General features: G+C 39.4%; 1 protein-coding gene across 6 annotated transcripts in view; it reads left to right on the top strand.

Moving 5' to 3' along the window:
• The window catches only part of EPS15 (epidermal growth factor receptor pathway substrate 15), a 52,493-nt gene that overhangs the window by 1,314 nt on the left and 30,630 nt on the right, over positions 1-20,549 (top strand). For all 6 annotated transcript variants that reach the window (XM_081010820.1, XM_081010821.1, XM_081010819.1 and 3 more), the window contains exons 2-6: positions 12,845-12,886; positions 14,882-14,971; positions 15,714-15,761; positions 17,456-17,551; positions 19,128-19,190. In XM_081010820.1, the coding sequence (XP_080866946.1) occupies positions 12,845-12,886; positions 14,882-14,971; positions 15,714-15,761; positions 17,456-17,551; positions 19,128-19,190 (339 nt within the window). The remainder of the gene's footprint in view (positions 1-12,844; positions 12,887-14,881; positions 14,972-15,713; positions 15,762-17,455; positions 17,552-19,127; positions 19,191-20,549) is intronic.

Below are 20,549 nucleotides of genomic sequence, written 5' to 3'. Positions count from 1 at the left end.
AGGGAGGTGTTCCAGCGCTTAACATTGCCACTTGTCTTCCCCCACCCAGGTGGAGACGCAGCACGAGAGGCAATACTTTGAGGAGCGCCCTGGCTCCTGCCAAGTTCAGTCAGAGCCAGGGCATTCCTGCACACTAGTTGTGATCAGCAGTGTTAGAAACTGAGATATGAAAGCTAGGAGCTAAACGGCACCTTAAACCTAGGTTACTGCAGCTAAAATACTGTGTTCATTTTTCACATGGTCTAGTCCTTTCCCTGCCCACCCCTCTAATATTCTTAGGAGGGTCTCTTCTCCAGTCTTCAGAGAGCAGCTGGAAGTAGGGAGGCAGAAAAAGGTCCTCCTTTCCTTCCACTTGGCAGTTTTAATCTGAAATCTTAGGTGCAGCCCAGAGCTCAGAAACTGCTCACACTAATGAAATTCCCTGTCGCAAAATGTGTCTAGAACAATGGGACTCCCAAGGAGAAAGCCGTGGCAACACTTTGAGGAGAACCTTGGCTCCCAAGTTCAGTGAGAGCCAGGGCACAGTGTTGACAAAAGTGGGGGGGGGGGAGGCAGCAATTCCCCTTTCACTGGGCTGCCCTTGTTCTTCTCTCTTTTTCCATTTTGGCTTCTGTGATACGCTTTTTGCAAACACCTTTTCCTTTTTTAATTTTATTTTTTTTAATTGAAAAAAATTTCAGTTAAACAAAATAAAGTGAAAAACCAATAGAAACAAAAGGTGCATTAGAAAATACAAAAATGAGGACCCCCCTCCAATTTGATACATACTTATCTAATACAATGGTAAACATGTTATTTTTCCTGTGTCCCAGAACAGACTAGGGTTGCAGTCCTAACCCCACTTACCTGGGAGTAGGCCCCAGTGATTTTAGTGGGAGTTGCTGATGTGTTGGCATGGTTAGGTTTGCACTGTAGGTGCTGCAAAAAGTTTTTCCAGCACAATGGCAAGAACCCACTTCAACATGGGTTAAAATAGAGTGCTACAAATAAGTCTAATGTACTCTTAATTCAAAGATTATATATGTAGAAATAGCCCTCTGTAATAATAAATTTCAGTTCAGTTAATATAAAATTTATTTTGGGATGGTCTTGGTTACCTCACTTCATGCTAATTGGTCTTATATGTGTAAACAGGAAGTACAATCATCATGAGTGTAGGTGTTGTGTATTCATGTTCTTGTTCATACCCCCTGTACCTGGTGCAGTTCTTGGAAGTAGAACTCTATGAGTGGTAAACTATAGTGCCCAGAATTCTCTGAGGGAGAGAACGTGCTTTGAATTTGCGTTAAAACTATAGTGTATACATAGCTGCAGTCTTTGGTATGCTGAAAGAGGAATTAAGAGTTGCTGTGGCTGCACTATTTGTGGTCGGGGAACTAATAGTTGCTTAACTTCAACTATGCAGTTAGCATAGCAGTATGTTTGCAAATGAATATAACAACGAAGTCTTTGTTTATTTGAAATATTGATGTACTGCTGCTCAATAAAATAACACCAAGGTGGTATATAATACAGCAATTCAGAAATGAAAGCTTGAGGCTATAGTCCTATCTGAACTGAGCCCAGAACACAACTATGTACATGTCTCATTTGCAGTCCTCTCTTGTACATACTTACTTTGAAGTTGGTCCCACCTGGTTGGTAAGCATGTGTAGTTCAGGTGTCATGGCCAACTCTTGGTTTTGCCATTGAGATCTGCAAATCACACACTTGAAGCCATAGTTTCCAGTTCTGGTTTGGATGTGAATTTATCTGGATCTGTTTCATTCTGGGTTCAGGTGCAGTTTGGGAAATGATCAGTTGAGAGTGGGACAGGGAGAATGTGACTGCTTCTCAGTTTCTTGGTGACTTTTGACATCATTAACCATGGTATCCTCCTGGACTGGCACTGTGGGATGAATATTATGGGCACTGTTTTATAGTGGTTTTGCTCCTCCCTGCAAGGTCTTTTCCAGAAAGTATAAATGGAAGATAGTGTTTTGGCCCCATAATGTTTGTGCTATGGTGTACTACAGGGTCCCAATCTTGTCCCCAGTGCTGTTTAACATCTAATGACCACACCCAGTGCCTTCATATAGGAGTTTGGAAGCAAAGTGTCATCAGTATGCTGATGACATGCTGCTGTAATTTCTTTATAACATCAGTATGGGGAGACACTGTGAATGAACTGGACCATTGTCTGAGTGCAACAGTGGACTGAATGAGGGCCAGTAAGATGAACTTGAACCCTGAGAAGATTGAGGCACTGTTGGCTTGTGTTCCCTTGTATTTCCTGGATGGAGTTGCACTTCCTCTGAAAGAACAGATTTGGAGTTTGGGGTTGCTCATAGATCTGTGTTTGTCGCTAGACACTTAGGTGGCCTCATTGGCTCGGAGTGCCTTTTAGCAGCTATGCTTGGTTCACAAACTATGCTCATTCTTGGACGGGGATAGTTGGGCCACAGTGATTCCTTGAAATGCACTTTATATGAGGCTACCCTTTTGCTTGGTCTGGAAACTCCAGCTGGGGCAAAACTGCTGCTAGATGGTTGATGGGGACAGACTATCTCTAGCACATAACTCCAGTGTTCAAACACTTGCACTGCTACTGATGCACTACTGGGCCAGGTTCAAGGTTCTTGTATTAATGTACAAGCCTTAACAACTTGGGCCCAGGAAACCTCAAGGACTGCCTGATCCCTGAGGTTTGCGGCGGAGTCACTGTTAGTGTTCCATCATGGTTTGTATCTACCAGGAACTGTGCATTCAGTATTGTGGGACCAATTTAATGGAACATCCCAGTTGAGATCAGGCAGGCCTCCTCCTTCTTGAACTTGCAGTGCTTACTGAACACATTATTATTATTCCAGCTAGCCTTGGACATCTTGACTAACTCTGGTTACTGCAAAAGATGGGAGAAGAGGGAGCATCTGAGCCTTAAGCATATTTTAAAGATTCAAACTGGGGTGATCAAGCCACCTGTATTCAAAGCGTACAGTTCCATCAAAATAACTTGATAGTTTTGTCAGAGAAGAACCTGTAAGTGGCTAAAATTCTGAATGTAGATGTTGAAATCCCAGTTTAGGATTTTTGCTCAGTTTTGAAGTTCCCTAAAGAGAAGACAGACATAAGAGTGTGGTGCAAAAGAGTGTGGTCCTGAAAACAAGTCCCTTTGAATGTACTGAAAGTGCAATTGCATCACTTACACAACATTTAGATATATAATATGGGTCCACTGCATTCTAGTGTATTTCTTCCCCAGTGAGATAATCTTTGTTCTTTCACTACACTCAGTTCGGCATAATTCTTCCTCAGGTTGGGGTGGCAAGGCAAGGAGAGTTAAGTTCTGCAAAAAGCAATGTCTTTGATCAACTAACTGGGTGAATTGTATATAGTATTTATTTATGTATTTAATTTTCATGCTGCCCTTCATTCAAGGATCACAGGGTAGTTGACAATATAAAAACACAACAACACATAACATAATAACAAACAAAAGAATAGTAATGATATGGCACTATTTATTCAACTTCCAGTGTCTCCAGTGCTAAGTTCAGGCTGCCTTTCCATTCGTTTTGGTATTCTAAGCTGTCTGGGTTTTAATTATCTGCTATTCCACTTCTGGTTTTTGGCTTTGTTTTTATTGTTTTGTATTTTGAATGTTAACCACCTTGAGCACTCCTTGTTAAGCAGGAAGCTGGGGTGTAAACATATGCATAAGCATGTGTGGTGTTGCAATCCTATTTTCATTAATTGCCTATATCATCTGAACAGAGAATTTCCATTTAAAATAAAATTTCAGCCTGTTTGTTTGAAAGGCATAGCCTGGAAATCTGACCTTGTGGCACTTAATTAGGCATGTTTTCCTATATTCTTTCATGGTAAGGGATTTCCCACCATTTTCTTTCCCACCATTTTCTTTTTTTACTGTGGATTTAAGATTGTATGCAAGTGTATAACACACTGACATAAATTTGGAAAGCTGTTTGTCTGGAGTTTTGCTCTTCATAAGTAATGTGTATACACTGGAGCTGCTGTACTAGGGCAGTTGTACCATGGGACTTGGTTTTCCTGGCTGTTAACAATACATCTGCAGTAAAAATGTGAATGCAGGCATTTCAATAATACTGTTCAGATGCTTTCTTACATTTTTTTTAAAAAATTTTTTATCTTGCCTTTCTACACCCACGTGTTTGTTTTTCAATGAAATATATTGGCTCTTGTCATTTTAACCGTGTCTCTGTGTGTGCAGGTCACATCTGATTGCTACTAAAATGAGCTAAACTGAATGAGTATTAGTTAAAGCAAAATGGCCCTTTATAATATATAAACAGTTTAGGTTTGGGGGTAAGTTGGACCGCATCCTAATTTAGCTAGCAAGTTGGATGTCTCCTACAGTTTGAACACTATGACATCTGGTATAGTCAGCTGATCTTGACATAAATCTCAATGAAAGTTAAATACTTCTCTGCAATAAAATAACAGGATGTAGTTTTAATTTTGCATGTAGAGTGGCTGGCATGCTTGCACTATAATTGAAAACAGAAGTTATGTTGTAAATATACTGTTATGAAGCATGCAAGAAACTCTGAAAAATGACAGTCTTTCTAAAATGTTACTTAGCAGCATATCATTTAATTTCCATTTTATATATAGTGCACTGACTACCTTATATGCACCTTTTCCCCTCCATTTTTGTTCAGCTGTGGGAATACTGTATATTGTGCCTGATCAATTTGTGGTGGCTGTTCGTATGCAGAAATCATACAAAATGTACTGCTTTTAGCATATTGAGAACCTCAGTTTTCTCTGTAAAACTGAGTTCTTAAGGTTGTGGTGTTGGATTGAAGCAATGCTTGTGAAAACAAAGGGTAAGCAGAAAGGCTAAGAAGCCATTTTTGGAAGTAAGAAGTGGGGTGTCAGTGCCCTCTGTCCTTCATGACAACACAATCAGGCATCAATCCTGTACCTGCATACTTGAGTGAGAGTAAACTTCAGTGGACCCAACGTGGCTTAACTTCTTCTGAGTTGACATAGGGTTGCTCTAGCTAGTACTGTACAATAAATTGCAAAACAAGTAAATAGATGCATGCTGATATCTGCATAGCTGATAAAAGGGTGTGGAATTCAGATTCTCTTAGTGCATACATTTAAGTGCAGGGCACATGGAGATGCTTCTATACATGATTTCTGTATGAAGTAAATAGGGAGTAGCAGCATATGGAAAAGTTTTGCAATCCAAGATCCCTAAACACTTTCTCACAAAGTTTAGAAACATGTTAACAAAATCAGGACTGAGAGAACTAGATTTTCACATTTAAAAACAAAGTTCAGTTGGTACACTGTGTAGTGGAGAGAGATACTCTGTTTTGCTAGATCAAGGGTTTTTTATGGTGCTAAGCTGAAATCCTTCCTTGTTCACACTCCTTCACTTCCTTTTTGGAGTGAATCACCATTAAAATTCTTGGTTTCTTGTAAGGTTGAGTTGCAAGTATAGTAGTGCTTTTCTTTTAAAGCGAAGAAAACAGCAAGTTTGAACCAGTAGATTATCTTCAGTAAGGAATTGAAGTTCACATTTCTTCTGGCACACTTTTTTTTAATATAAAAAAATTAATCTACAATTGGCAGAGATGCTGATCTGGTTGGAGTAGAATTAAAACCAAAACCTCATTTTATACAAGTAACTAGAAAGCTAATAAGGTTTGGTCCTGCTTAGTGATTTATAGACCACCTTAAATCGCTGAATCATTAACTTATTTTTTTTTGCCAGTCTTTATATCTTTAATTTGCCATGAAAGTGTCTGCTTAAAAACACTTTATGTTTTTGGAATTCTTGTCACATAGAAAGAGAACCCTGGGCAAACATCCATAAAGGAAATACCTGCAAATGTTGCCTTAGTGAAAGCAATAGAAGTGTATGGAAGAGAAGAGTTGTTGGGCCAAGTAGGGCTCGCTTGAAATGAAATAGCAGGTAAATACGTTGTATTTTTAGCTGTTGTTTAAGAACCTGAATTAATATTTGTTGTTTTTGTTTTGCTGTGCCATAAGTATTAGCTCTTCAAGTAAGTGGGTGAAAACTTGTATACTGTGTCAGAAAACTCTCTTACTTGCTCTTTGACTTTGTGCCGCTGAAACCATAGCTTTGCCATGGTCTTCAACACTTGAAAATGGTGTCAAATGTGGGCACTGAAGGTCATGGTAAACTTGGAAACGAAGGGAGGTCCTGAAAGGCCCCAATAAAATTAGGATTGCTATAAAATGGACTCCTTTGAAAGGGAGTTAAAGACTAGAATACTATAAGATAGCCATTAAACACTGTTGATCATGCACTAATATTTCCCTGGTTTTGCTTCTCCTTAGTTTAGAATCAGTGTTAGAAACACATATATATACCTTACCTCTCTCACCCTGACCTAGCCACTGTGATCCAAGCAACGGTCACCTTCAGACTTGATTATTGTAACTCACTCTACGTGGGGCTGCCCTTGAGACTGACTCAGAAACCAGTGGGTTCTCGCCGTGGGGTCACATTCACCCAGTGCTATACCAGCTGCACTGGCTCCTGGTGGAGTACAGGATCAGGTTTAAGGTGCTGGTTTTAACCTTTAAAGCCCTATACGGCCTAGGACCCTCGTACCTATGGGACCGCCTCTCCTGCTTTGTCCCACGGAGGACCTTACGGTCTTCAAACAAAAACTTCTTGGAGGTCCCGGGCCACAGGGAGGTTAGGCTGGCCTCAACCAGAGCCAGGCCTTTTTTGGCTGTGGCCCCGATCTGGTGGAACGCTCTGTCACAAGAGACTAGGGCCCTGTGGGACTTGACATCTTTCTGCAGGGCCTGCAAGACAGAGCTGTTCCACCAGGCCTTTGGCCAGGGCACAGCCTGACTCCCTTCCTTGGCAATCTTCACAGAACTCTAGCCCAATGGCTGCCATTAATTTGATTTTGAATTTATTTTAAAATGAATTGATTTTAGAATGCTGTGTTGCTTTTATTGTTGTTAGCCACTCTGAGCCTGGCTTCGGCTGGGGAGGGTGGGATATAAATAAATAAATAAAATTTATTATTATTATTTATTAGCCAGTCGCCAAATGGCACCTTGTAGGTTACAGTCACCACAATGGGATGTCTAGGCACCATTCCCCGCAATGCAGTTTTGTTGTTGTTGTTTTCATTTGCTTTATATTTTAAAGGAAAAAAATCAAAGTTGCTTACAACACATTAAAACATCAAATAAAACAATCCAGAATCAAATAAATAATAATCAAATAAATTCAAGCTTCATTCAAGGAAACTATTTCACATCCTTCTCCAAGTGACATTTTGCTTTCCCCATATTTATTTACTTACTTAATTTAGTATAGCTGCCCCATAGCAGAAGTACTCTAGGAAGTAGACTAGGACCTGGGAGGCCAGGGTTCAAATCCCCACTTAGTAATGAATCTCACTGGGTGACCTTGGGCCAATCACAGGCTCTTAACGTATCTCACAGGGTTGTTGTAGGGATTAACTGAGCAGGGGAGTGAACCATGTACTCCCTGGAGAGAAAGGTGGGATATAAATGCAGTAAATAAACTCTTCCGCTTACTTGCTTAAGAAAGTTGGAGGGACTAGCTGGATGGAGATGACAGTCACCAACCTGGAATACAGAGATCACCACGTGGTTACAATTGGGCCTGCGCCAGTTGCAAAATGCGCTTGGCTAATTTCTAACACTATTTAGAATGGGTACCATGCGTTACCCTAGCAATACAGTAATCACAAATGCCTATATTGAATCTTGTACTGCTAGAATTCATTATGCAAGTGAAATCCAGTTATAATATCCACTTACCCGAATACATTTTATACACTATAGTGATCTTCTCAGTGAGAGATGAATTGTGGATAAGGCAATATGCAGAACTTTGGGTTGAGTCCATAAATTTGTTCTGGTTATGCAAGGACTTGTGCTTTTTAGAAAAACATTCCCTCTTCCTGTGTGTTCCCCAAATCTGTTTGGGGAGGGAAATCTTGAAGGTACACGGGGGCAGGAGAAGGAGGGGAAGTTCTGTTGCATAAGCAAAAGTCATTGTGTGAATACAGCAACTTTGCTGGATACAACCCTTTCTCTTGGGTTACATACTTGAACTATTCAGCAGCTGCCAGCCCTGAATATTCTAAGCCAAGTAGTAGGTCTTGAAATTTTCTAGTACATCGTCCTGACATAAATCTGTAAAACAAATAGATTCATTTTTAGCAATGTATGTATATATCATGAAAAGTTCATCTAGGTCCTGGGTGTTTTGCCCTGTCCATTGCTTGACTGCAGCATCTGATGTAATGTAGTTCTCCCACTCCTGATGTAGAGGGAAATGTCCAAGTAGCCATTCTTTGCTAAAGTCAGTGACAGGGTAGATAAGTGTATTGCTGTCCTACTGCATTTGTAAGTACAATTTCGTACCAACACTTTCCAAAGATGAACTTATGGAAGAACTAAAAGAGGAGTTAGAGGATGAGTGAGTTGGCATTTGAAGGGGAAATTAATGTTGAATATCCAGTTTCAGCAGTGTGTTCACTCTGGTTAGTGGAATTCCTTCCTCAATATGTTTGAAAGCTTAATTGGAAAAAGGAAGTCTGAGCTATTCTGTGTTTCAAAGATCAACAAGATGTCTTTTGTAGCATATGTGCTACAAATTCTGATGCTACCAGATGGCTGGAAGAACTTTCGTTGAAGGCAAGTCAGCAGTTGCCAAGTGCTTGTGGGGCTGGGGTGTGGGTGGATTTGGTGGTGTTCTTGTGTTTGTAGTAAGGAGAATGTAAGGATATTGAAATAAGATGGTGGAGGGGTGATGTCTTTCTATCTGGGTGCTTACCTGGGTGGGAAAACGGCCTAGGTGGGAGGGGAGGGGCATTGTGGTGTAGTATGGCTAAGATGTTTTGATAGCCACAAGTTTATAGTTAGATCCTCTGAATGCATTGCAAATGGGTTGAGGAGACCCTGAATTACAGTATTCAGGAAGGTGGTATAGCAGCAAAGGGCTTGTGCTTGGCCTTGCAGTTTAAATAGTGACAATGTAAACTGTACAAGAATTTTTGGAACAGCTGAGGTCTAAGGGGAAAACATATATTAAGAGACAGCTTTGTTACACCACATACTTGGTGTTTGGAGGGCGCTTGCAGTTTAACTCATCCTTGTGTAAGAAATAAAGAAACTTACCAGTCTTAATTCCAAGAATTTTATTTTAGGTATATAATATTTCTTTACCTGTGATTTCCAGAAAAATCTTATATTGCTGTACGAACAATTCTATTCACTGTAAGAGAAATCTGATTGTCTTGTTGCCCAATTTGACTTTTATATTAAAATGGGTCTCTTGCCAGTGAAAGCAGAAGACCTTCCAAGCTTTCGCCATTATACAGAAAATGTAATTTGCATCTGTTGTTCAGATGTTAAACTGCATAGGAGAGACTGGATGGAGAGACTGCTTTGGAATTTTAGAGTGGTGAAGGCACAGGATGTGAACCAGCATATGTTTCCTATTCAAGAGTAACAATAGGTTTGGCTTAGTAATGTTTTGCTAACAAAATGATGACATTGCTATAGTTGAACGAAGATGTGAGATTACTAATTGCTCTGTTGGGGAAAAGACGGGGTACTGAACATTGACTTAATGCCTCAACTTCCACAGTGGTTTAAGCAAAACTATTTTCCCTTCCTGGTATTTGTGGACATCTGTTAATGTATTAATCCTGAGCAACACTTAACAAATTTGAGTGGATTTTGGAAGAGCAGCGTCAGATTATTATAGAATGTACTGCCTAATTACTGCACAAATTCAACCTAATGTTCCAAGTGGACTTAAGGGGTTGTTTTGTGTTACAAGCAGAAAGTGAATTCTGAGAGTTGCACAAGTACAGCATGACTTACTTAAAAAACAGAAGCGGACAAATGCACACCCACTCAGGCTTTTGGTGTTGGGTCAGTTGTTCACCTACTAACTGGCTGTTCACAGCAATGATCAACGGATGATCTTCTTCTCTCTAACCCCCTGCCCCTACTGTGTCTTTGTTCCTGAAACATCTTAATATGTTTTAGAAAATAATTGTGCTAAAAATAATTGTGCTAAAGAGAAAATAATTGTGCTACAAATAATTCCTGTTTAAAGCTGGCACCTTTTATTTTTTAAAAGACAATCCATTTGTGCAGCATTCTTCATAGGCGATCACTCGTAGCCGAGTAAGATTGTCTTCCATGAACATGGTCTTAACAGTGAACCTGTAAGTGACTATGGAGGCCAATTCTGGATCCACACAGTGGAGACATAGGTTTACAGGCGGGAGTTGATCATGGTGTGGGTTTGACAAGCATGCCTTCCTCTTAGCACGTTTCTCCATTTCATCCTGAGTTTGAGCGTCTTCTAAGTCTATGACACCTTTGCTAAAGGCTGTTCTTCAATTGGCCAGTGTTTCCCAATTGTCAGTGTTTATACTACATTTTTTTGTCAGTGTTTATACTACATTTGCCTTGAGAGAGTCTTTAAACCTCTTTTGTTGACCAACGTTACGCTTTCCATTTTTAAGTTCAGAATAGAGTAGTTGCTTTGGAAGATGATAATCAGGCATCCAAACAACATGACCAGTCCAACAAAGTTGATGTTAAGGAATCATTGCTTTGACACTGGTGATCATTGCTTCTTCCAGTATACATACTGGCATTAGTTCGCCTGTCTTCCCAAGTGATATGTAATTTTTTTCGGAGACACTGTTGCTGGAATCTTTCGAGGAGTTGGAGATGCGTATGTTGCTGCCAGCTGGTCGTAGTTGCTGTGTAAGCTTGTTCTGCTGTAGAACCAGTTTCTTCTGGGGAATTTCTGTCAATGTGCTGAGTAGAGTCACTGTTTTCTGGAAATGCAATTTCCCTCTAAGCTCTCGAGTACAGTTAAGAATATTAGTAACTGTGGTGTTCCTATTTATTTTTTTATTTATTTCATTTATCATTTCATTTCATTTATGTCTTTCCTTTCTCCCAGTGCAGCAACCAAGGCAGATCACAACATGAATTAAAAACAGATACAGCTAAAACTCACAAAAGTTATAAATATAAAAAACCAAATAAATTACCATATTAAAAACAGCACTGAATAAAAGAAGCTGAAAACCATTTCAGTTTTTATCCCACCTTTTTGCATCTTCACCCACCCAAAATGTAATAAAATATCAAGATAAAGTGGCACCAGCAAAAAGAATAGCAGCAACTTGTACAGCAATTCTAATCTGCTGTAGACCTGGGGGGTGGAGAATATGTGCCAAAAATACTGAATTTTGAATGTGTTTCAGGTAATCCAGATTTGCATGCAAGTGAGAATGCATTTCACTTAGAAAATGATAGAATTATGCCACAGAATGGACCTTACCTCCCAGTTTAAACATGTTTGGAGCTATGTCAGATCTAGGACTAGTTCAACCCAATCAGTTTAGATTATATAAAATTTTACAATTTAAGGCACAGCTGTCTTTTTAAATAGTCATTTTAAAGCTGTAATCCTAAAGTACCCTTTAGGATTAAGTCCCACTGAACACCATGAGACTTGCTTTTGAGTAAATGCATATAGGATTGTTCTGCATATAAGGAATACCATGGCAATACAGAATCATTTACTGTATTTTCTGTCTGAATATCTTTGACCAAAACTACTTTGAAGTTTGGAAGCTGCAATACTTGATCCTTCAATCTTGGGTCCTGTGGTGCTGTTGCATTTGCAAACTCAAATATTCCACAGCCAGTTTAGCCAGTGATCAGGGTTATTGGAAGCTCTAGTCCAACAATATCTAAGGACCTGAGGTTGAAGATTGCTGATCTCCTTCATATGTTTGCTTCATTGATAGGTGACATTGTGTTAAGAGTATTCAGCTTATTTTAAAGCATATTAACTGATCTTGTCTCAAATGCAATGTGTAAAATAAGGGAGGAAAATAGAGGGAACGTAGGGGGGAGTCAGCTTTTAAAATTGTATTAAACTTGTATTAATTTGGTGACAAATTGTTAACAATTATGGAGGGGGGAATTGCAAATGCAGTGTGTATACAGTGCTGTGAAATTGGCTAGCTGTTGATATGACCTGAAGTTATGTGCCATTTGTTTTTCCGCTCTGAAACATTATATAAACCGAACACTTGCAGGCTTTGGGACTAGCGGCATTCCACATGTGTAACAATAATTGTGAAACACAAAATCCCACTGGCTGAAGCCAGGACTGATGCTCCCATTCCACAAATTCTGCTATGTAAGAGTTGAAAAAACACGTACAAACTAGGTCAAACAGCAAGCTTGTGTGTCTCGATGAATGACACGCCTATTTTACTTGAATTCCATGCCAGACCAATGAATAATCAAATCTAAGGTTTGCATTCAAAGACGCCATGATAACCACTTGCTTCAGAACACACAGCCAAACCTTAAATGTAACTGCAGCAAATTCCAGAGTCTGTTTTAGCAAAAATAGTCTTACGAGTCTTCAAAATGCCACCAGTGTACTGTGACATAAAGTTTCATGGACCAGAAGATGCATCTGAGAAAGTAGGTTTCATGCCTATAAAAGTTTGTGCCTCAGTACATTGGTGAGCCTGCTGTAGGATACTTTTTTATAGATTTAGTGGTTTCCTATGAATGCGAACCTCTAGCCACATAAGACTTTGTAATGTATTGTATATTGCTCTTCTATGCAATAATGGATAGTCTCTGTTTCTGAACGCTTACCTAATGCCATTCTTGAGGTCTAATCTTTGATATTGACAGAAAAAGCTAATGCCTTCCCTGTTTAATTACAATCTTTAAAATCGAGCAGTATTTTAAAAACTTTTTCTCTCTCTTCCCTCCGACAAAGCTGTCAAGTGCAAATCCTGTGTACGAGAAGTTCTATCGACAGGTAAGTGTGGCTGGCTTCCTGGGCTTATACAGTACTTGCTTTTAAAATATCTCCTCCTTGGGTAGTTATGGATGGACATATTAAAGAGGAGAATAAAACAGATAATTTCTTCTTGTCTTTAGGCAATAGAATGAAATAAATATTTTGGGTGTAAAGTTAATTCTTAGGATATTTCAGTAGCTTTGCAGTACAATGGACTGTTTATGACATTCATATTTATACAAACAATCACTTGTACCAGTACAAATCAGCAATTATTGCAAAAGCTAATTGCTCTAGGCCCCACCAACCTCTCGTACCAGACAGTAATGGATTCATACCATTACAAGAGGAATATACTGTGACTCATTATGTCTCCTTGTTGAAGCAACTAAGCATATCTTCAGTAAAAATTCTGTCCAGTAGCTTCTTAGGCCATGTCTTTGAATGCATAGTTCAGCTTAACTGACTGGGCTTTAAGCCTATCAGTCTGGTCAGCTCTCAAAGTTTAATGTAGTTCCAATATTTGTAAGTACCAGAAAAGAAAGGCCTGGTTGGAAACTGAAAACACAAAATAAATAGATTAAAACCCTTAATATATACATAACAAGACAGCTGCAAATATATATTCCCTTCTGCATGATGAATATATACCTCTCATCAGTCCTGCATTTCTTTATGTTTAGATGAAATGAATTAATGATAACAAAAAAAAAGACCTGCTTTGGGTACTATGATGCCCACAAGAGGGCAAATGTCTCTGTTCTGATTACCCAAAAGTTTCAATGGCCTGCATTGCCACAAGACTAGCATTGCATCTAAATTACTGTTTGTTTTGGCAGTCCTAGCCATTAGGTCTGTACCATCGAGCTTTGGTAGAATGGAAGTTCCCTTCTGCATTGTTACAGAGCTAAATGAGGACTGTTTATGGATTATGGATTCCCAGTCTTTTTTTAGATGCAGAGATATTTAACGTCTAACTTAAGTACCTATTAGTTAGCAAATATTCATTACATTGATGCGGAATATAGAGAGAATTAGTAGTAGTTAATAGGAACTTTTATTTCAAATAAAAGTAGAAGTAAATTCATAATAGAATAATATTGTAAGAATTGCATGGCTTCTTTCTAGCACAGTCTGGATGACTGAATGCTTCTATTAAAAAAATGCAACATTTGAATGAACAAAACACACACTAAGCATGCTGAAAGAAATTATAAACAAAGAGAAGAGGAGCTTCTGGCTGGCAGCTGTAGGGATCTTGCAGAAGGCAGGAAAGGGGGTTAAACGGACCATGGTTGTCTTGAGGTACCCAATGTGAATGTTGTTGGACTACAACTCCCATTGGTTCCAGCCAGTGTGGCGAATGGTCAGGGATTCTGGGAGTTGTAGTCCACAACATATGGAGGGCACCATAGTGGCTACCACAGTGTAGAAAAATGTACAAGTCACAGACTGGAATGAAGCAAAGCAACACTCTAGTATTATACAGTTGAAACAAACTAAGATAAACATTGGATAGCTGCTTTAGTCACAGTGTATCCGCTCTTCCTCCTGGCAAGGAAAATGTAGTGCTGTGCTGTCAGCTGCTAGCTGCCTGACGTTGTCAGTCTTTTTGACCTTAACAATCGAAATTAGTGAGAAGCCTTGCAAGTACTTCCAGGAAAACACTGCCAGTTCTGTACCTTCCATCGTTGTCCCTTGCTCTTCTAGGTAAAGGTGGAGTTGGGGAAAGGCCCTCACAATACTTTAGTTTTATACAGTATACAGAGCCTGGTGTATAAGTAGCGTCTAAGTACTCATTAGTTTTAAAAAGATCATCTGGCTACAGTATTTGGCAACTGTATCATTTTGTAGTTGCATATAAATAAATAATTTTGCTGAGGTAATAAATGTGTTGTACCTTTAATAGTAGTTCAGCAAGTCATCCAAGTAAGTCAGTAACAAAACTTTTTGTAAGATATTTAGTGTGCAAATTGCTACATAACAAATCTTCAATATGCCTTCTTTTTGCAGGTTGATCCTAGTAACTCTGGGCGGGTGTTGGCTTCCGATGCAGCTGTCTTCCTTAAAAAATCAGGACTGACAGACTTGATACTTGGGAAGGTATTAACTGTGAATCAAATATGGGGGTTGGGGTGGAGAGATACCATCCTGTCTTGGTTTTGACAATAAAGAAAATATTGCTTCCAATCCTTAAGCCCTTCTATCTCTCCAGGAGAAGCTTCTTGGTGCGCACGATTGTAGGCCTGAATGAAACAAAAATTGGGTGTTTTGTGGAGCACTCAGTAGTCACAATCCAGCCCATAGTTAGGTGCGCCGAAGCCAATTTAAATAGGCTTTGTCTTGCTTATCTCTCTGGTGCATGGTGGCCTCTACATTTACTTTCTCTAAGGACTGACCCAGTTGCAGCTTGGAATATTTTTCAACATAGGACACTTCAGAATGCTTGAATATGCACTGGTTAGAGATAGAAAAACGTACTTCCCTGTAATGTATGAAAGTGCCTGCAAATGAGAGAAGAGTAACTTAGAGCACTGAAATGCATGGGTGAAAAGTGATTGCACATATTTTGTGTATGGATGTTTTGTTTTGACGTTTTTATACACCCTTCAGTTTGTTGAGCTATTAACTTTGTTAGAGCTCTGTTTTCCCTTTTGCCAAAACTAAAGCCTCAACATTAAACTGAAATTCATACTATTGCCCGAGGTGTCACACGTTTCATCAATGCACTGTTAAGATAATGTGGTTAAACTTTTGGGGTTATTATTTAAAACTGTTGCTCATTCAAGTGGGGAAAAGATATTTCTGGGAGTACTTCAAATGCTTATTTCATCTAACTGTTTAGGTTTGGGACCTTGCTGATACAGATGGCAAAGGAATCTTAAACAAACAGGTAAAAATATGATATATTTTTCTTCAAATGAATATGGTGAAAGGATAACGAGAGTAAAAAAGCATTTTTATAACAGTTTATAGCAGGTTAGATTCTGTTAGAGACATCTGTTTCTTCATAACACACGGAGACACAACCGGATCATTATTGAAACGGGCTTACAAATTATGGTGGATGAAAAATATTTTCTTGAGCAGGAATCAGTTACTTGGTGCAGTAACTCAGTTACTACACTTCTAGCTGAAGGAAAACAGTGGAACTCAGTTAAGGATGATATACAGGTGTAATCTTCTCAATCTTTTAACCATTCTTAGAAGATCAAGCGTGTGTTAGAGGACTGCATGCTATTTCTTCCCAATTCCCAACAGCCTTAAGCCTTGAGTAAGGTAAATATAAGCCAGAGTTCCCTTATCACAAGGGTTCCTTCTGAAGCATTTAACCATGGTAGAAGCCAACAGAGAAGGGTGAGAATAATTTGTGTAAGGAGAGGGGCTGGGGGATTAGAATGTGCAATTCTGAGGCCTGCTCCTTACCGTTAAATGTTACCCATTGCTTAATCACAGTTAAATCTGCTTTGCCCGTTATGTTAATTTGTAATGCTAACACCAAAGTGTTGCTTAAAGGTAAAGGGACCCCTAACCATTAGGTCCTGTCGTGACCGACTGGGATTTTGGCACTCATCTCACTTTATTGACCGAGGGAGCTGGCGTACAGCTTCTGGGTCATGTGGCCAGCATGACTAAGCTGCTTCTGGCGAACCAGAGTAGTGCATGGAAACACCGTTTACCTTCCTGCCGGAGCGGTCCCTATTTATCTACTTGCACTTTGACGTGCTTTCAAACTGCTAGGTTGACAGGAGCAGGGACTAAGCGATGGGAGCTCACCCCGTCTCTGGGTTCGAACCGCCGACCTTCTGATTGGCAAGTCCTAGGCTCTGTGGTTTAACCCACAGTGCCACCCGCATCCCTAAAGTGTTGCTTAAGTGCATCAAAATATTTTGCTGTTCTGTATGTCCAGGGGGTGCTTTTCCCCACTTGCAGCCTTTTGCACCATGTTGCACTCTGCTTCTGAATTTTCCCTGCAACTTGGGAGCAGCTGGTTTGGTAACATAGTGAGCTTCTTTTAGGAAGTGGATGAACAGCTCAAGCTTCCCCACACAAGCCATGGATCTAGCCCTTGATTACTGCCTTATACAGCACAGAATACTTAGATTGCAGAGTAAACACCATAACATTATGGATCATGCAGGATTTTTAACACAAAAGAGAAAAGCTAGACCAGTGAGTGATGTGTTGCGCATTAGAGGAAAGTTTTTAAGAAGCAATGCTTACTCTCCCAGCTTAACCTTTTGGAAATGTGAAGGATTTATAATAAGATTAGAACACAGAAGAATGTGTAAACAAATGTAATGTTTTTTAAATTACATCACCGCCGTGTGTGCTCTCCCTTCTTCTAATGCTGAATATTGATGCATTTTAAGAACTGTTTAGGAAACCATATCAAGCTGCTTTGAGGTACCTAAACTTTTAGCATGCCTCTAGTAGCCACATCAAGATTTGCAATGGAAGAAAGACTACCCTGAAGGTTAAAAGAGGTTGTTTTTGCTTTTTTACTTGAAATGCGGTGTGTGTGTTTTGATACATTTTTTTTGGACAAAACGGTTCTATGTTAATTTAATTCTCTTTCCTTTTTAGGAGTTTTTTGTGGCTTTACGACTTGTTGCCTGTGCACAGAATGGATTGGACGTTTCACTGAGCAGTCTTAACTTGCCTGTTCCTCCACCTAGATTTGTAAGAACTTTTAAAAACGTCTTGCCTTCAGTATTTGCATACAATAAAACCTGAACACATTATGCTATGTTGCATGTGCTATCAATATACCATTGGAAAAAATCATCTCATGCAGCATCATACATAGTGCCTTAATTGTTGTCAAGTGTTATAGTCTTACAATACATCTTTAGTCCCCTTTACTTTTAAAAATATACACAAATGATGCTCAAAATACTGCAAAATGTGCAGTGTTGGTGATAGTAATATTTAGAGTACAGAATTCAAATACCGATGACCTAACGGGTCATAGGTCCTCACTGGCCGTTGTATCTTGAACCGTGTGAACCATATTGCCCCACCTCTGCAGCCCTTTGGCTTTGGGGCAGATATAAGTCCTATCCCATATATTCCAATTCATTCAGCAGCTAACTCTGGCAATAATTGGAACTGGCCACTCCTTCAGAAAAATAATGTAATTCATTCTGCCCTGTCCAATCAGTATACCTCCACCCTCATCACTCAGCCTGGACACTGAGGTCCTCCTCTGAGGGTCTTCTACTGGTTCCCTGGCTGTGAGAAGTGAAGTTACAGGGAACCAGGCAGAGGGCCTTCTCAGTACTGGCGAACAACCTCCCTTCAGATACAAAGGAGATAAAGAACTATACAACTTTTAGAACACATCTGAAGGCAACCCTGTATCAGGAAGGTTTTAATGTTTGATGCTTTATTATGTTTTATATATTCTGTAAGCCATCCAGAGTGGCTAGGAAAACCCAGCCAGATTGGCAGGGATTTAATAAAAATAAAAATAAAAATAAAATATTATTAATATATTGTAATAATATATTATTATTACTATTACTATCAATCCAAGCTGGTTCTAGAAAGTTTCTTCCACAATATTCCCTTTCACTTGTGTCAAAATTGCAAAAGCAACATATTGCGCTTTCTTGGTTATATTTACATGTTGTAAGATAATGTGAGTATCAAATTGTTGACTAACCTGAGATAAAGTTTCCTTATTAAAAAAAAAACTGGGTATGCACCAAGATGAGAAATTGAGAGCCATTCTATGTGTGTGGGAGAGCATAAAATTGCTGCTTTCAGAAGATCTTTTTAATATTAATTAATACTGGATGATTAGATGTGCTAATCACTGTTGGTCAGTTTCTAAGAAGCCTTAGAATCCTTTCCTTTGACCACATGTCACCTTTGTGGGTTGGTAATTAGAGCTCACAGCAGTTTTTAATTATCTTATTTCTTCTGGCACACACTATGTCCTCTGGCACATAGTAGGGAATTATCATTGTACACAGTGAACAAAACACTTTTCAACATAGACATTTTGGGAATTATTAGTCCACATTTTGGCTGGTATTGCAAGGTATTCCCGCCATCATATTTTCCTTAAACAATATGTACATACTGTAATGTAAGCTACGTCATCTTAGCTCACTGCTGAAATCATTCTTCATTAATACAGATTCAGGCACTCTGACTTTATTTTACACAGCAGGAATTTACGATAAATCTGAATGACAGTTGCTTGTCATTTCCAAGTAAGGACAACTGAAATAATTCTTCTTTCCACTAGAATGATTCCTCTAGCCCTTTATTATCTGGGGGAGCGCCAGCTGATATCCCATGGGCTGTTAAGGTAAGGGAAGTGAACTGGAACCTTAGCTGAAGTGAATGCTTTTTTCAGTGTATCTCAGCTTCTGCCTATTAAGCTTCTATTTGGGGTTGATGCTCCAACTTTCCTTGCTATGCCCCTTCTTTGAAAACAAAACCTGTTACCCAACTGAACAAATACTTCCTTGCAATGTAGCACTTCCCCTCTTTGTAGTAGCTTGGCTCGGTTTCATGACTGTTGGTTGGTGTAAAAGCACATCCACATCTCTTGTCTTGGATATTTGGCCAAGCTTCTGAAGGGTGTGTGTGTCTTTCTCACTTGATCAACTATTGGAGTTATCTATGGAGTGGCAGATGCATCCGTGTGTGCATGTTATTTTTGTTGGCTTCTTCCAAATGTGGTTAAAATCATGCGCAAGAGGTCTAAACCATAGCTGGCACAAGCTGCTGCTTAACATAGTCATTAGAAATGGGCCGTCTCTCTAAAAACTCTTGTTCGTATACTTGAGTCATCTCCTACTTTGACTACTTCAGCCTCTTTTTGCATCTCTAGTCATCTCTTTTTACACTTGGCTCCTTCACCCTTTTACCAGAAAGATCTGTCACCAGAATCATTCGCTTCTTCGTCACTTTGGTCATATGATATCCCTACAGTAGCTCCCTGCCTGTTTCCAGATCCAGCACAGATTTCTTTAGCCTTGCTGTCGAGAGTCCCATCATAGCTGTGTCAACTTATCTGCCTGCTCTTATATCCCAATATATACCTGTGACCTTTGTTCCTCCAGACATATTGACTTTAGCAAACATGAATCCTGGAGGTTGGCACAGCAGGGGAAAGGAGAATGAGAAAGAATTTTTTAAAGACCCATTTTCCACCTTGCATCTCTGAATGGTGCTACAAAGCTGCTGCTGATTTTAGGGACTAGGGTTGCATTGCAAAATTTTCTTGTCCACCTGGAACTGTATAAATAAAAATCTGTGATGTATTGCAAGGTTTCCCAGGAGGGAAAGTCCTTGCTAGAGAGATCACCAGCACCTTCTGGTTGACTTGCAGCTAAATGGAGCAAAAGAAGGAATGCCTTTACTTTTCAGACCCATTGAGATTCTGGTAGAAAAATTGTTTTAAATGGTGCTTCCTGGGATGGTTTCTACAAACATCTTAAGGAGCAGTATATGTGGATTTTAAAAACAAAGAAGTAGAATGGAGCTAAAAACACTATTTTCCTTCTGATTTGATGCTCACTTATTTACTTTATATTCAGATATTCATACTGAAGTCATCTCATAAGAGGCCCACTGTCTGGCTTCTCCCACTGTCCAGTATTTTTGTGTGTGTGTGCTTCTTTCTGTGTGCACTCTGCCTATTCTCTTTTCATACTGACTA

This window comes from Podarcis pityusensis (assembly GCF_964106645.2).
Source record: "Podarcis pityusensis genome assembly, chromosome: 6".
Classification (NCBI taxonomy): domain Eukaryota; kingdom Metazoa; phylum Chordata; class Lepidosauria; order Squamata; family Lacertidae; genus Podarcis; species Podarcis pityusensis.
Note: the sequence above shows the minus strand (reverse complement) of the source record. Positions and strands in the feature narration are given on the sequence as shown.